Genomic DNA, 17,610 nt, shown 5'->3' on the forward strand with positions numbered 1-17,610 from the left:
CTCTAGTCATAAAAATGTGAAAAAAAAATAGCAATTTTATCTTGAAAATATGGATGTAATGGATTGTAACCATTTAGTTACATAAAACAGTTAAGACTTCTTTCTGTCTTTGCCATCCCTTTAGTGACTGCCTGTGATGGGCACAGCAGTCTGATTTAATGTTCATTCAATAATAACATTGTTTTCTTTCTTTTCTACCTTTGTGGAGCAATTTTCCGGGTTGGGAGATTTTGGTTTTAATTGTATTTCCCTAACATTAGCTTTTTTATTTTTTAAATATAGCCCAAATCTCAAACAGTATTCATACCAAATAATAAAATTCCATTTCTTAGAACTTAAATACTGGAGAAGCCCTAAAATATGCTGGCCAACTACATGGAGGAATTTTTAAAAATGAAAATGAAAGTGGGCAAACAGCCACACTGAAAATGAATCCACACATAGAATCCAAGTTGTTTGAAAACAACTCCTACCTACTTCCCTTTTCTAAGTTGTAGAGCAGAAAAAGTCTCAGATGTTTTTAGCTAACTTAATAAGCAAATTGATGCTCTTGCCTCTTAATATACACATTTATATTTATACATATACTTATATATACATATAAACATGTATTTAATGGACATATTTGCCTCAAAACACTGATTCTGAGTTTTCAGTGACATCTATACACTGTCACTCCCTTCTCATGTATACCCCCCTATGCAGGAGGCACTGAGTAAGGCAACTGGGGATATAGGAAGCAGCCTCTTTTTTTTTTCCTTTGTACCTATCTTTCTTTTAAAAATTATCTTAATGCCAGCAAGCAGTTCAGTGTCAGAATACCAAGGTTTAAATCCAGACTCCACTACCTCGCTAACATTGTTTACTTGCCTGTAAAACAGAAACACCTGACTATTATGAGGATTACACAAGATCTTAAACTTAGTAGAGAGAAAATAAAATGCTTGGAACATACAAAATCCATATCATACAAAATACCTCTACCTAGAACCATTTTTTTAGCATAATTCTTAAACTCTTAAAATTTTATGAAACCCTTAAAGAAAACCTAAAATGTTTCATTAACCGTAAGATTCGGCATAGAAAATGCATTCTCATATAATGCATAGAAGATTTTATACAGAATTTATAGCCAGATTAACCTGAAAAACCACAAACTCCTGAATGGGGATCAGGAGATGCCATCCCCAACTATGCCACTTTGGTATATTATTTTGAGCTGAAAGCAATTAAGAATCAACAGATTCAGGAAAAGTTCTACGCCTTCCCTTTTTCTACTTAAGAGTAAGGCATAAACTCCCCCTTCTTCTACACCAGGAAGAAAAGAACAATCCTTATCACAGCACAGAGAGATGGCACCAAGATGAAGCTGCATAAACAAACCTTAATAAATAACCCTTTTCTACCAATGGTTTCCTCCGTACACCGTCTAATCACCTTCCCACAGTTTATCAACCCTAGAAATCCAAACATCCCCTCCTTTGTCCTTTCACAATTTATCACTCTTTGTTAAGATGGTATATGAGCCTCTAAATCTAAGTGTTTCTTTGGGATTTTACATCTTTTCTTTGATGCCCCTGTGCGTGCAAAAATATTAACATCAATACAAGCTGTAGACCTCTTCCCCTGTTAATGTCTTTTGTTAGTTTAATTCACAGATCCCAGCAATAGAGCCTAAGTGGGTGGAGGAAAAGTTTTCCTCCCCTACATTCCAAACAAGCTAGCCATTATGCATTTACATTAAGATGAAAATCAATGCAATTAAATCACAAAATATGGTACCTAACATAAAGTAAATTTAAACAGTTTTGTATTCACTAGTTCTCTTGAAAAACAAACAAAAAATACTGTGTACTACTTACTGGCTGGACAGACATCACTGAAAACATTATTTCACTGAACTGTTTCTTAGGCAATAAAATGTCTCACAGAGAAACAAGAAATAGTAATAATCATGGATATTTCAAAAATATAAAAAAGAAATCAAAAGAAAATATCCAACATATCCACAGTATATAAAACAAGTATTTCAAGGATTTATCAACTATTATTTAGTGAATATAGACTATGAAAAGATTAAGGTCAAACCAAGGATTAAGAGACTAAAGAGAAAAAAAAACAATAATTTCAAGAATTTAAACACTGGTATCTCTACATATTTAAATACAAAACACAGAGAACTATTTATATTTTTACTTTTAATTGTCATTTGTCTTTTTAAAAAGTTTTTTTTTTTAGTTTACCCTAACACTATGGGTATGAACTTTACATTTCTGTCATTCTTAATTAAAATTCGCTGCACATTAACCTAGTCATTACCACACACACACAAAAAAACTTCATATAGAAATGCTCCCTTCATCATTACCATTTATAAGAGCAAAGAAACACTCCCCGCCACCAATTCACATGTCTAACAATGATTGAGGAAATGGTTTGGTAAACCCTGGTTCATTTTACATGGTGAAGTTCAATTCAGCCATTTAAAATGGTAAGTTTATAATGAACAAAAATGCTTATGTTGAGAGCAGCAGCAGGCAGACAAATGCCTAGGCGGACAGGGGTAGGTCCCCAGTGAAACCCCACCTTCAAATCAAAGACAGTTTAAAGCCTGAAGGTCGAGATACACAGTATTTTTTGTTTGTTTTTCAAGAGAACTACAAGTCCCAGATAAATCCAGGGACCGGATTGAGAACCTGTCTTGCCATTTGGCACACTTTCCTCTGATTGATCCTCACCCTTCACCTATCTTACATATACCTACACTTCCCTAATTGGTTTCTTACACTGTCAAGCCCACCTTTGAGTGGTGCTTTTAACTTTTTTTTGCATACTCACAAACCAATCAGCACACACTCCCCTATTCTGAGCCTGTAAAAGCTCAGGACCCAGCCACACTGGGGGAAAAACCACACAACTTCGGGTGGGGAACCACCCCCGCATCCCCCTTCTGCTGAGAACTGTTTCATTGCTCAATAAAATTTACGTCTGCCTTCCTCACCCTTCAGTTGTCAGCATATCCTCATTCTTCTTGGATGCAGGACAAGAACTCGGGAACCGCCGAACGCGGGTACGAGCCGTAACACAGGTAGGCTGGGGCATGACTGGCCCAGCCACTAGCTGAGCCAGAGCACAAGCCAGGTGTGGCACAGGCAGGCCAAGTGGGAGGGTAGCATAGCCAAGCAAGGCCCGGACAGGGGGGTCACCAGCCAAAGGTCCCCGGCTGGTAAAGTGACTGAGAAAAATCCTGTGTAAATGGCTTTAAATGAAAAAGTAGAACACTTTTATTTACAGTGAGACTATAATTATGTCTTAAAACTAAAGGAAAGGAAAAAGGGAGGGAGTGAGGAAGGCTAAGAAGGAAAAGGAAGTGAGAAAGGATAAGAAGGAAAAGGAAAAGAGGAAGGAGGTGAGAGAAAATTAGTTTACCCAAAAATTAATGATGAATTACTTGGATGAGTATTTTTCCTTTAAACTTTTCAGCATTTTAAATTTCCTACAACTTGAACACACAGAATTGGGAATTGGAAAACAAACTTTCAAACTGTGGATGATTTGTGTGACGATAAGCTAGAGACATACAATTCTGTTTTAGGTATTGAAAACATCCTCCCAGCCGTGTGCAGTGGTTCACACCCATAATCCCAGCAATTTGGGAGGCCAAGGTGGGCAGATCACGTGAGCCCAGGAATTCTGAGACCAACGTGGGAAACATGACAAAACCCCATCTCTACTAAAAATATAAAAATTAGCCAGGTGTGGTGGCGTGTGCCTGTAGTCCCAACTCCTCAGGAGGCTGAGGCGGAAGAATCACCTGAGCCCGGGGGGCTGCAGTGAGCCATGATCACACCACTGCACTCCAGAGTAAGACCCTGTCTCTAGAATGAATGAATGAATGAGTAAAAACCTCCCCCGTTAAGGCACAAAATGTGGTAACATTTACCTGAATATCTGAGTGGGAAAAAACACACACAAACTGTTTTTCCTTTGTTCTCACACACCACATAAAATTTCTGTGACCAAATGTGTGGGGTTTCTCCCCAACAACAAGCAAGCCATCAATTCTGCAGCAGACACCAGCAGGGTGTCTTCTATTAATGACTGAATTCCAACATTATCTACCTGGAGATAGCATCAGATCCCACAGGTTGAGAGCTCCAGTCCTCAAGACCTCCCCCACCCTTCCGTGTCAATTGCAAACCTCAGGTTATTTTTTGCCAGTGCTCCCGACCAATCAGTTAACTGGGGTTCCCACAACGCCCTCCTGGGATTTAACTTGCTAGACCAGCTCACAGTCCTTGGGGAAAAACTTACTTATGTTTACCAGTTTATTATAAAGGATATTACAGGCTGGGTGCAGTGGCACACGCCTGTAATCCTAGCATTTTGGAAGGCCAAGATGGGAGGATCGCTTGAGGCCAGCAGTTCGAGACCGGCCTGGTCAACACAGCGAGAGTCCATCTCAATAAAAATAAGTAAATTAATTAGGTAAAGGATATTACAAAGATCCAGATGAAGACATGCACAGGGTTAGGTATGGAGAAGGGGTATAGAGCTTCCAAGCCCTCCCAGAGCAAACTGCCCTCCAGGAACCTCCATGTGTTCAACTATCCAGAAGCTTTCCAAACTCTGTCCTTCAGGGTTTTTATGAAGACTCATTACCTGGGCATGATTAACCTTCAGCCCCTCTTCCCTCCCCAGAGGTTGGAGGGTGGGTCTGAGTCCAAACCTCTAATCACGCCTTAGTCTTCCCAGTAACCAGCCCCCGTTTTGAAGCTACCAGGAGCTACTGGCCACCAGTCAATCATTAGCATACAAAAACACATCACTTTGGAGATTCTAAGGATTTCAAGCCTTGTATGCCTAAGAATAGGGTAGAGGACAGACCAAATATATATTTTACAGTATCATAGTATCTACAATTTAAACCACAAATTCATTAGCCTTCTTTTCATGCATTACTGTATCTGAACCAAATAAATTTCTGGGTTTCTCTAAATCTCTAACATAAATATGTTATGTTTAGATTTCAACATAATCATGCCTAAAATTAGATTGGTCCAAAATTGAAGTGGAACACAGGTCAAATACCATCTTAACAAATTCCACCCATCAAAGATCTCCATCTAAGAAGTGTCTCCAGGCTGCAAGCCAAAGGTCCGCTTACTTCTTGGAGTACTTCTCAGAAAGATGACATTTCAACACATCAAAACAGCACAGATACCCACCCCTCCCCTTCAAGTTACCTATAATGACATTTGTCCTACAGTTTTGTTTCAAGAGACATAAATACTTAACACATCACTAGCTTTCAAGGTGAGTTTTAAGGTTGATATTTGATTCCAAGTTTCTGTACTTTACTCTTTTTTTTTTTTTTTTTTTTTTTTTGGAGACAGGGTCTCACTCTGTTGCCCAGGCCAGAGTGCCATGGCTATTTACAGGCACCATCAGAGCACATTACAGCCTTGAACTCCTGGGCTCAAGTGATCCTGCCATCTCAGCCTCCTGAGTAGCTGAGACTACAGGCACATACTTTACTCTTAACACTGTGCAACGAGTGCTAGAATTTTATTCAATTCATGACTATCCTCTACCTTTACACCAAGAAAGAGCATCCATTGGGAAAAAGGAGCCACAATTTTCTCTTTGTCAAGCTGTTTTAAGATATATAACATGAATACTTAAATACTAAAGGGAGGTCAATCCAGAGACAAAATGAACATAAGAGACTACTGAGTTAAGATGGATGTTTACTGAGACAGGAAAGCAAATATATTAAAAGGTCCAGGCAAGAGTGTGACGCACTACATCATCATAGCTTCTGTGCAACATCTCATGTTATCTGCCTTTCCCGTAACACCAAAACAAGTGTGTACCAACAGAGTTCGCCACCTCTCACGAACCCCACCCCACAACTTTCCCTAAAAACCTCTATCACTTTAGTCCCCTCCCCTCTCATTTAGCACACATGGGCTAGCTACAACACCCAAATCATCACGGGCTTCATTATATTACTGCCCCATATATTAGCTGTTATTGCCATCTCCCTCAAGAGTATTAAGATCTTTGAAAGATAATCTCATACTATACTCACATTCATATTACATAGTTCATGATTTGTTTGATTTTCATGTTACTGTAAATTTGTAATGACTAGGTAGTTTGGAATGTAGGAAAGTAAATATCCATGAATAATTTTTTATTAATTAATTTGATGTTGAGAATAAGCTTTATTGATCTTAACAACTATTGAATTAAAGCAGCTTTTTATAGGTCAAATATAAAACTCAAATTAGACACTTTCTATATTTAAAAGACTTTAAACAACCCAAATTATTTCAACAAGCTTAACATCCTCGATCTTGGCACCCACGTCCAAAAGAATAATTCGAGGCTAACTAGAAACTGTCAAAGCTAGAGAGGTATCAGTTAATGCAATGATAATTATGGTATCATCTGACTATACCCATCCTAGTTTTCTCAGGTAACTTCCAACCACTACAAAATTCTCTTCCATATTAATGCAAACTAATCTGACTCTAACCTTGAAGATGTTTCAGAAATAATTTTAAAGTTCTTAAAGTTACAGGTGCAACTGGGAAAACCCAAAAACTCAAGACATTATTTCTCAACTTAGTTTCTCATTTTACAAACTGTATTTTGTAGGCCAGGCACGGTGGCTCATGCCTGCAATCCCAGCACTTTGGGAGGCAGAGACAGGTGAATCACTTGAGGTCAGGAGTTCGAGACCAGCCTGGCCAACATGGCGAAACCCCGTCTCTACTTAAAAAATACAAAAATTAGTTCAATGTAGTGGCTTGCACCTGTAGTCCCAGCTACTCAGGAGGCTGACACAGGAGAATCGCTTGAACCCAGGAGCCAGGGGTTGCAGTAAGCTAAGATCACGCCACTGCACTCCAGCCTGAGAGACACAGCAAGACTCAGCATTAACAACAACAAAAAAGAAATCGTATTTTGTTAGGTTTAAAATTCAGGCGAAACTCTATTGAATGTCAACTAATAAATGTAGAAGGAATGACAGAAAAGTCACCATTTTTAACCATCGCATTAGTGATTGAAGCAAGGATCATTAATGGATGCTAAAACCATTGGGTGAAGGTTACTAAAGAATATTTACATAGCCTGAAAGCTTTTCTGCAGATTACCTACTAATTACAAATGAAAACTGGTATTTTTATTCAGTGGAAAAACCTGATAGATACCCCTTTAATCCAAGTGACAAAGCTAAGATCACCAATATTGGGACAAACTGACAACACATACCTCATGTAGTTTTCCTACTGAAAGTACAAAACTTGAATCTATTTTTGCCGGGGGAAAGAGGGGAACAGAGTCTCGCTCTGTTACCCAGACTGGAGTGCAGTGGCACAATTATAGCTCACTGCTACCTCAAACTCTTAGGTTCTAGAGATCCTCCTGCCTTGGCCTCCTAAAGTGCTAAGATTACATGAGTGAGCCACTGTGCCCAGCTGAAACCTGAATCTAATCATAAGGAAACATAAAACCTAACTTGAGGTTTATTTTACAAAACACTTGGCTTTATACACTGAATTGAAGTATGATTTCAAGGATGATGTGTTAATTCATGCATAGCAGATGAAGAATGTGTTATTTAGGGAAAGTTAAGAGACGTTTAAGGCACTGTTATATTTGGTATCACTACTACAGAGACCAACTAAGATAGCTGAACCAGTATAGATAATCCTCCTCGAAAACTTGTCTGTAAAATACTGTTCTCAAGCCCTCTTTTCCTTCATCCTCCATTATATTACTAGACCATACATTTCAATATTGATAATTTGGGGGCTCACAATATAATCTAATCACATTAAGACTATTGCACGTTAAAATTTTCTCTAATACACATATTTAAAAGAAAAATATTACATAAATTTTATCAAATGCTAGTCACGTACCATGAGAGTTTAAGAAACTCCTTTTTTTCCTCAAAACCTCAAGAGGCAAACACCACTACGACAGTTTATAGACAAGGAAGCTGAGACTCAGAGACGTTGCCATATGCCCAGTGCTCATCGGCTATAAAGTCGAAGAATCAGGATTTGAACCCTGGTCTCTCTGACACCAAACACTTGCTCTTAAGCATCCCTACAAAGCTATGACAAAACATTAATATTTAACTCTGCAAAGTGGAAAGAACTTAAAATACCATGAATCAGAGCAACTGACAGTGATGGCTGGGCAGCAGGATGCATAAGAGGCGGACAGGCTGTGAGTTCATCATGTTAATCTCACCTCCCAGGATGTTACCAAAAGAGGAAAGACAGAAATCCTGCAATCTCGAAATATCTCAGAGGACTAAATACGACTAAATACGACTAAATACCACTACTACCTTTCTTTTTCCCTTCAAACAGGGTCATTTAACTTCTTAATCAAAGAACCTTCCTACATCATGTCAAAGATCAGTTTTTAAACTAAGAGTCTTCTCTCATTATTCAAGTTCTCTAAGTACAACCGGTTTGTTTTCTTAAAATTCTGAACTGGTTAACAGACCTCATTTTCTAATCCTCAAGAATTGTTCAAATGTGTTGTTAAAACCCCTGCTTTATGGCATACATTGAGCTGTCAAAGAAAGAACAAGCACAACAGAGTTAGTCTGTGCCAACAAGGAGAAAGTCTGCAATACAGTTAAAACTCCAATTTTGACGGCGATTTTCTCCCATGATTCTTAACACTTCCCTCAGTCTGCAATGTTTCTGTGCACATAATCATACGTACCTCACAAAGCAAAAAGGACCAAGTAGCATGATTTGTCCAAAAGCAGAATAGTAATAATCTTTTTAAAAGCCTTAATATGCAAGCAATATTCTTCCCCACAAAACTGTGTTAGCTTCTAAATACTTCAAAAAGTATTATAAATTAACTTACTCACTCAACAAATCGGAGTGTCTCCTATATGTCAAGCACCATGTCTGGTAATGAACATGCATGAAGAATCTAATCCTTACTATTCCATAAACCTTAACACAGCCAAGAACATGTAATGCTGTTATAAGCCTAAAAAAAAAAAAGAAAAAACTCTAAGGCCAAACTTAAGCCTGTCATGTCTTACTTCTAGTAACAGTCTTACTGACATCCTCAGAGAATGTTTTGTAGCATCTTCTTAGTCACTTATTTAAAATGTATATTGAGGTAACTGCATGTTAAAGGAGTACCAACAATTCATTGACAATTTTAGATGAGGAAGCCATTTTGTACTCAGAATTATTTTAACAAAGGCTTTATTACATAACTGAAAATGTCAATTTCACCAGCTACATCTCAAAAATAATGTTTTTCTTTCTGTATTAATTCATCAAGTATACACCACGATACAACCAGTCTTACTTTTTAGACCAACACACGTTCCTAAAGACTGGGTGAGAGGGCTGGGCACAGTGGCTCACACCTGTAATCCCAGCACTTTGGGAGGCCGAGACGGGAGGATCACGAGGTCAGGAGATCAAGACCATCCTGGCTAAACACGGTGAAACCTCATCTCTACTAAAAATGCAAAAAATTAGCAGGGTGTGGTGGCGGGCACCTGTAGTCCCAGCTACTCGGGAGGCTGAGGCAGGAGAATGGCATGAACCCAGGAGGCGGAGCTTGCCGTGAGCTGAGATCGCACCACTGCACTCCAGCCTGGGCGCCGTAGTGAGACTCCGTCTCAAAAAAAAAAAAAAAAAAAAGACTGGGTGAGAATTCCTATTTGGAAAATCCTCACTGCCCATGTTGTCCAGAGAGCTTATTCCTGAATGGATTGTTATTCAGCATCTGTCAACAGCCTGAATGAGACAACTGATATTCGAGGGACACCACCCAAAAGAAATTAATGAATCAAACTACTGGAACAGTGAACACCTGTATTACTAAAGCTTTTCTATTATGCCTGAGGCTTTTATCCAGTTTCTCTAAAATGGCATGTGAAAAAATGTTTCTCTATCGTTTGTAAAATGTAAAACATTTTCTCCATATATTGCTAATGTTATTTAATGTAATAATCCAAAAGACTGATTATTCTTCATACAAGAGAAAAATCTGCTTCTAATTGGTATGCTTCCTTTCATTAATCAACATGAGTTACATGCAGCACTCACCTTTCCTTGCCCCAATCATTCATCTAATTCTCTGCCTCCACATTCTATACTACCAACCTTTACCATTTTCATAGTACTCTAATACTTTCCTATTATAAGACCATTTCAAATCCTTTCTCAAAATAGACATCATAAACTATTAAATAAATGTACTAATACTAGAGTCTTAGCAGAAATTTGGAAGAAGTGAAAACTAGCCATCAAAAAATCAAAAGATCCAAGCCCCATAGGCTAAGGAGGTGGAATACCAAGAAAATAATGCTGCCTCAGAAGACTACAGTCATTTGGCAAGTCGTAAATTGCAAAGAAACCTGTGAATAAGAGCGAGTATAATATATACATTAGGCTTTCAGGATGAACTAAGCTCTTGAATGTCCAAAAAGCACAGCAAAAGGTAAACAAAATAAGTCACTTGGCTCCAACTTTCTCTTTATACAAATTAAAGACCTCACCAATATCTTCCTCTGGCATTCAATAAAGCACATCACTCCATGTTTGATCAGTTTTTTGAATACCTGCCAGACACTATGATTGGAACCAAGATCGTAAAAAGGAGTCAATCCTGGGCTTCAGAGAGATTACAGATTTTACTGACAGAGGAGTTGTTTGTAGGAAATTATCACTGCTTGGAGGAACCCTGAGAAAACTCATACTGCAATAAATTCTGAGTCTAGTCTAGTGTTTTGAGGATCAAGAAACAATGTGACCACTTTGAGGTATATGTCTAAAAGAAGGGAAAGCATGGACTCCAATGAATTATTTGTATACCTACGTTCACAGCACCATTATTCACAGTAGCCAAAAGATGGAAGCTACCCAAGTGGCCATGGACAGATGAATGGATAAACAAAATGCAGTATATTCATACAATGAAATACCATTCAGCTTTTCCAAGGAAGGGAATTCTGACATCTAAATCATCACAGACGAGCCGTGGAGACACTATGCTGGGTAAAATAAGCCAGACACAAAAGAACAAATACTGTATGACTCTACTTATTTTGAGGTTTCTCCAGTAGTCAGTGACAGGAAGTAGAATGGTGGTTCCCTGGCATTGAAGGTAGGATGGAATCAGGAGTTAGTGTTAATGAGGACAGTTTGAGTTGGGAAAGATGAAAAAGTATGGAGATGGATGCTGGTAATGACTAAAAACAATGTGAATGTACTGTATGCCAGCTAGTTGTACACTTAAAATGGTTCAACGTTGTGTTATGTATATTTTACCATGCCAAAAAAAAAAAAAAAAACTATCTGAAATATTCAAATAACCATTCGTTCACCTGAACATTTAAGGTTAGACACAGCTTCATTCATTCCACAAGTCTTAACTGAGGAGTCACTACACGTGATGCAGCCCTGAAATCCATTTGGAACAGTAATGCAATACAAAAAGCATGCCTCCAAAGATTCTGAAACCAAACCACAATTCGATCTCGGCTCTGCCACTTCGAGATTCCTAACTTGGGGTAATAATCACTGACTCTTAGTTTCCTTGCCTGTAAAACAAGGACAATATCGAGTTGATCGCAGGGTCACAGTGAGGATTAGAAGAGAATGTACGTAGAACCTGAAACATCTCGGCGCATAACAAGGAGGCACTCAATAACACGTTTCCCTTATCTCCTTTGCCATGAGCAAGTGGAAACGTGACCATGACATGGTAGGGTCGCAAGTGAGAGACTGTCTACGAAATATCTACTTTCTCAAATGAAACAAGCACCTCACGTGTCAGATAGTGGTAGAGAATAAAACATCCCAAAGCCATAAAAGTCACCCTCTCTAGAAGATAGCACTACAAGTACTGTACAACCCACTATATGACAAAATCACTGTCAAATAAGAATCATGAGCCACATCAAAAGACAATGTCTTCTAAAACCAAGACAATAAAGCTCAATAATAGCAAAACAACCTAGCTACCCAACTCACACATTGAGCCACGGGCAAAATACAGCAGTCAGGGCTTACCCTTCAAACATGAGATGGAAGCATAAAAAGTAAAGCAGGCCCTTACTAAAAAGGATTGTAGGAAAATGTCTTTTCTCCCCAAATTAAAATGGACTAACTGTTCTTTTCTTAAAACAGCATTTTGGTGCCGTGAGTAAATCTATAAACCTATGTTACCATGATCAATGTTTATAGTGAACATGTTAAAAGCAATCTTTAGTTTTTTGTTTTTTTATCTATTGAGTTTTATGGAATATGCCCTAAAATGAAGTTTTGAAATAATTGTATATGTATGTATATGCATGTACATAGCACATATTACATACAATACACACGTGCCACAGGTAGCTTTAAAGTAGACTTTGCAAAATAAACTGGCTATTCCAGAACCTAATTTCCAAAGATATCAATAATATTGAAAATTACTATTCTCTAGGACCTGGCTTATCCCGAACCCATCTTTTAATAAGCTGAGTTTTTTGGTGAGGATGTATATTTTTATTTAGAAAACTTAACGTTTACACCAATACATATCCAATATAGCTAACCTGTTTTAAAAGCACATTTTTAACAATATTTTCCGAGTTGCTTAAATCCAAACCTGAGTTCTTTTCCACTGTTTGAAAACAAGCACCACGAAGACACCTGACAATCAGGATTGTAAAGATTCAGAATATTCGAAGACAGAAGCATAGGCGTCCAAATGATCGTCTTTCATCAGATGAATGTTTTTAAAACTGAAAGTCCTAAAAACACTTACTTATCGTGTAGACCAGTAACGTGTCCCTTTAACCACAACTCTCTCCACAAAAGCACGGAGTTAACACTACACAAATAGGACCCTCCAACTCATCTCCACGTTTCCGCGGATCTTCAGGTTCCTAAGGACACACTCGGTGGTTTGCTGGCTCTGACCTCCAGGCAGAGCCATCAGGGCAACTCAGCTTTTCTGGACAATCTACAGAAATCTGATGTGCTAACTTAAAACATACACTGATTTCCCCAAAATCAAAAACCCTGAAGAAAGAGTCCTCCGCAGGGTCTAGGCATTTTGGCACAAAAACATCTGAGGGGAGAGGCAAAAGAATGGCCTCGGCCCCCGCCCGCCCCCCAGGGCCCCAATCTGGTCCCCTGACAGTAATCACACAGGACCCTCCCGGGAGGGACCGAGAGCCCAGCTTCGTCCCCTCCGGACGCGGCGCAGCGGCCCCATCAGAGGAGGGTCCCAGGGTGCTCCGGCAGGTGAGGCGCGCGTCTCCACCTCCGCTGCTCCCGCGCTACTTTCGCGCGCGTGACGGGACCTGTCAAGAGCTCCAGGCCTCGCCAGGCCGGGGAGTGGACAGGCGCCGGCATCCCCCACCACGCCACGGCGGCCCGGAAAAGCTCCCAGGGCTGCCTCGCGGGGAGGCGCCGGGGTCCGGGCCCAGGAGCAGAGCCGAGGCGGGCAGACGCCGGGTCCACAGGCCGCGCTGTGCGGGACGACGAGGCAGGCGAGGCCGCGCCCTTCATCAGCGCCCGCCAGGCCCGGACGCGCGGCTCGGGGCCATGGCCGGCACGCGGGCCTCCGCGCGGAGGCGGGAGCGCGGCCAGGCGACCCGCTCCCCGCCCCGGACACAAAGCTGCTCCGCGGGAGCCCGCCTCACCTGCAGCACGGGGCGCCGCGGGCCTTCGAGAACCATCGGACCCCGCTCCGGCGCGCGCGTCACAGCTCAGGCCTCCCGGAGCCGCCCGGCGCCGCCGCCCCCGCCGCCATTTCCTCGCGCTCGCCGTCGCCTCGTCCCCGCTGTCAGGTTACTCCATTCACCTGGGCCTGCAGCAGCCTGCGCCGCGCCTCCGCCTCGACCCCTCCCGCCGGCGCCTGCGGAGACTGCGCAGCGCCCGGCTGGCCCGCAGCCCGCGCACGGCCCGCGGCAAGGGCGCACAGCCGCTTGGAGAATCCCACTGGCTCCCGCACCGCCCCTCCGCGCCCCCACGCTCCGCTCGCCCCGTGGCGGCATGAGAGCGAGCCTGTGATTGGACAGGGCCTGGCGGTGAAAGGTTAATCCCGGTCCCCCAGCCACTCAGGAGCAGGGAGACAGCGGGCGCGCGCGCGGAGGCCGGGGAGGCGTTTGCGGCCCAGCGCCTGGACTGGACCTTGGCGTTGGGCCGCAGTTGCCCGGAGTTTTTGGGGCCCCCGGGAACCCGCGCGCCGAGGCCGGCTAAGTTTGGCAGACTCTCTGAGCTCTCGGAATTCGACTGCCTCCATTGTTGCTCCTTCTGGCACCCACAGACCGTAACGTGGCCGTAATTGTTTCCCGGAGAGCTTAGCTTCCCTCTGAGCACCTCCCTCCCCTTTTTAAAGTACCTTCCCACTCGCCTGCGTTTCCTCGCGTTAGTGGTGCAGGGGCCTCCGCATTTGGGGAAATAACAAACACCCACTTCCGCCCCCCACCCCAACCGGGATCCCCAGATAATGAGAAATAGATGGTGGCCCTCTGTTTGTAAGCTGTTCATTTGCATAGGTCGGAACCGCGCACCACAGCTTGTAGCTAGGAATTAAAATATCGGTGGGAATTAAATAAGTGGCTGGCTTAAAGAACATCGTCTTAATTTATCCCCAAATGTAGACATCTCTTCAGTGGACCCCCTGATAGGCCGGTTTGCTCCAGGTGAGGTGTGCTCACAGCAACTGCAACCGTGTTTCTTTCAGCCCATGGGCGTGAGCAGAACCTACTATGCGCCCCTGCTGCCTGGGCTGTGCTGTTCAGTTTGGGGCCACCAGCCCCACATGGCTCCTGAGCACTTAAAGTATGGCTAGTCGGAATCGAGATATATGCATTCTTTACCAAATAATGTTCAAAAAATTGTTACATGTTGAAGTGATAAACTATTTTCATATATTGGGATAAAAGTTTTATTTGTTTATTTTTTAGTGTGGGTTCTACAGAATTTTAAATGTCATCTGTGGCCTGCATTATATTGCCATTGGGGAGGCTGATCTAGGGCTTGCATGCCTGTGATCCTTAGGTGCACCCTGTGAGGTAGGTGCTTTAACTGTGTGCACCCTGTGAGGTAGGTGCTTTAACTGTGTGCACATTGTGAGGTAGGTGCTGAAACTGCTTCCTGTTTTTTTTCTTTCTTTTGAGACGGAGTCTCACTCTGTCTCCAGGCTGGAGTGCAGTAGTGCGACCTGGGCTTACTGCAATCTCCGCCTCCCAGGTTCAAGTGATTCTCCTGCCTCAGCCTCCCGAGTAGCTGGGATTACAGGGGCACGCCACCACACTCAGCTAATTTTGTATTTTTAGAAGAGACGGGGTTTCACCATGTTGGCCATGATGGTCTCGATCTCTTGACCTTGTCATCCGTCCGCCTTGGCCTCCCAAAGTGCTGGGATTACGGGCGTGAGCCACCGTACCCAGCCTGCTTCCTGTTTTAACAGACGAAGAAATGGAATAACTTCCAACAAGTAAGTAGCCAGTAAGTGAACAACTGAGATTTGAACCCAGGTAGTCTGGCTTTGAGGCTGGTGTGCTCAGTCATTACTGTGCTAAAATTTTGATAATATATTTACTATGAATTGGCTTAAAGTTTCACTTGAAAGTAGCATATTTATGGGCAAAATTAGGAAGTAGGATGCTCCTGGCAGACCCATGTATTTAAAAAAGTAGTTTCTTATATGTCAAGCACGGTGAGCATGTCATACCTTTAAGACCCCAGTCATACATATAAGGTTTTCTTTGTAGCTAGGAATTAAAATATCGGTGGGAGTTAAATAAGTGTCCGGCTTAAAGAACATCGTCTTAATTTATCCCCAAATGTAGATATCTCTTCGGTGGACTCCCTGATAAGCCTTTATGAGAAGGACAGCATCTCAGTATGGGGGTAGGCACTGGACTCTATTGGCAGTGGAAATTTGTGGGCTGGTACAACTTCAGCCCCTCTTGTTGTCCTCTTGCAATCTGTCAAGACTAGCCAGGCTGCTTGTTCCATCAGCAGGTATACCTGATTTTTTTATTTTTTTTAATTTTATTTATTTGTTTTTTTCTTTTTTGAGGCAGAGTTTCACTCTTGTCGCCCAGGCTGGAGTGCAATGGCGCAATCTCGGCTCACTGCAACCTCTGCCTCCTAGGTTCAAGCGATTCTTCTGCCTCAGCCTCCCAAGTAGCTGGGTTACAGGCATGTGCCACCACGCCCGGCTAATTTCTGTATTTTCAGTAGAGACGGGGTTTCACCATGTTGGCCAGGCTGGTCTCGAACTCCTGACCTGCCTCGGCCTCCCAAAGTGCTGGGATTACAGGCATGAGCCACTGCGCCTGGCCGGTTTGTCTGATTTTTATCAATTTCAGTTTTTATTTTTAAAATAAATAGTATATCCATATTATTCATGTATCAGAAAGCCTATAAAAGATACACAGTGGAAAAAGATGTCCCTCACACCTGTCCTAGTGTCACAAATAGGTGACCACTGTTTCCTGCTCATTCTTCAAAATGTTTATGTATATATGAGCCAAGATATGCCCTTTGTGTTCCTTGTTTAGAAAAATGCCGGCATGCCATACATATTTACTCCACCTTGTGTTTTTTACTTAATGTATCCAGGGGGCATGTTTATAGTAACACATAGAGAGCTCCTTGCTGTTTTTTCAACCCCCTTAACATATTATTGCAGGTATATCCATACCATAATTTACCAGTTCTCTATTGATGGACATTTAGACTTTAAGTCTTTTGGAATTAAATGTTGATCCATTTGGAATCGATTTAATATATAGGGTAAGGTATAGATCCAAATTAATTTTTTTGTCCAGGTGGCTACACAGTCATTTATTGAGCAGTTCACTTCTGGACTCTGTATCCGTTCTAATGGTCTATCTATTCATGCTCCACTTGCTGGTTTGTTTTACATCCAGAGACATAAAATCTTGTAAGGGATATTGTTTCACACTTTGTTTGGATCACTAGAAATCTTAAAGCCTATATTTCAGCCCATGTTAAGCAACGGTATAGTACCATGTGGCATGCATTTTCTATGGGCTAATTTTTATTCTCCCTTAGCCCCTATTATTTCCACAATTTGGTTTATTTTTTGTAGAACAAGCCAGGATTTAAATATACCTTTAAGACTCTCTGTTTGCAAGTAACAGAAACCAAGCTAAACTAGTGCAACCAAAAAGGGAGAATTTACCATAATGATATAGGTGCTTCTCACAAAAGCCCAGAACAGGAATACAGCCACATCTTAGCAAAAACTAGAACCAGTCATTGAAAAGCTTCCAGGAACCCAAAAGGTACTCTCTGTGCCCCTCCTCTGTGATTGTTTTCTATGTATCTCTGCTAACTTGTTCTCTCTGCTTTTCCATCTACATGGGAGAATATAGTCACTCCCATATTGGACTGGGCTGTCAGTTCAGTGAGTAGTCTGAGCCCAAAGAAGGAAGGTGGGGCAGCAGCCCTGCAAGGCCAGACAGCTGATTACATACAGGAGAACTACACAAAGAAAAACTATATTGAGGGTAATGGGAGCCAGATTTTTCCCTGTTGGAGAAGGGAGTTACAAGTACAGAAA

The 17,610-nt window shown here is 41.7% G+C and overlaps 1 protein-coding gene across 6 annotated transcripts in view; it reads right to left on the minus strand.

The window, feature by feature from the left end:
• DICER1 (dicer 1, ribonuclease III) overlaps positions 1–14,650 on the minus strand; it is a 72,449-nt gene extending 57,799 nt beyond the window's left edge. For 2 of the 6 annotated variants that reach the window (XM_063596107.1, XM_034938072.4), the window contains exon 1: positions 13,709–14,650. In XM_063596107.1, coding sequence (XP_063452177.1) covers positions 13,709–13,744 — 36 coding nt within the window. In that variant the 5' untranslated portion in view covers positions 13,745–14,650. The other 4 variants (XM_034938071.4, XM_063596106.1, XM_055097985.2 and 1 more) reach the window with 4 other exon arrangements.
• Positions 14,651–17,610: the final 2,960 nt, after the last annotated feature.

The sequence above is a fragment of the Pan paniscus genome, chromosome 15 (genome assembly GCF_029289425.2).
Source record: "Pan paniscus chromosome 15, NHGRI_mPanPan1-v2.0_pri, whole genome shotgun sequence".
In the NCBI taxonomy this organism is placed as follows: domain Eukaryota; kingdom Metazoa; phylum Chordata; class Mammalia; order Primates; family Hominidae; genus Pan; species Pan paniscus.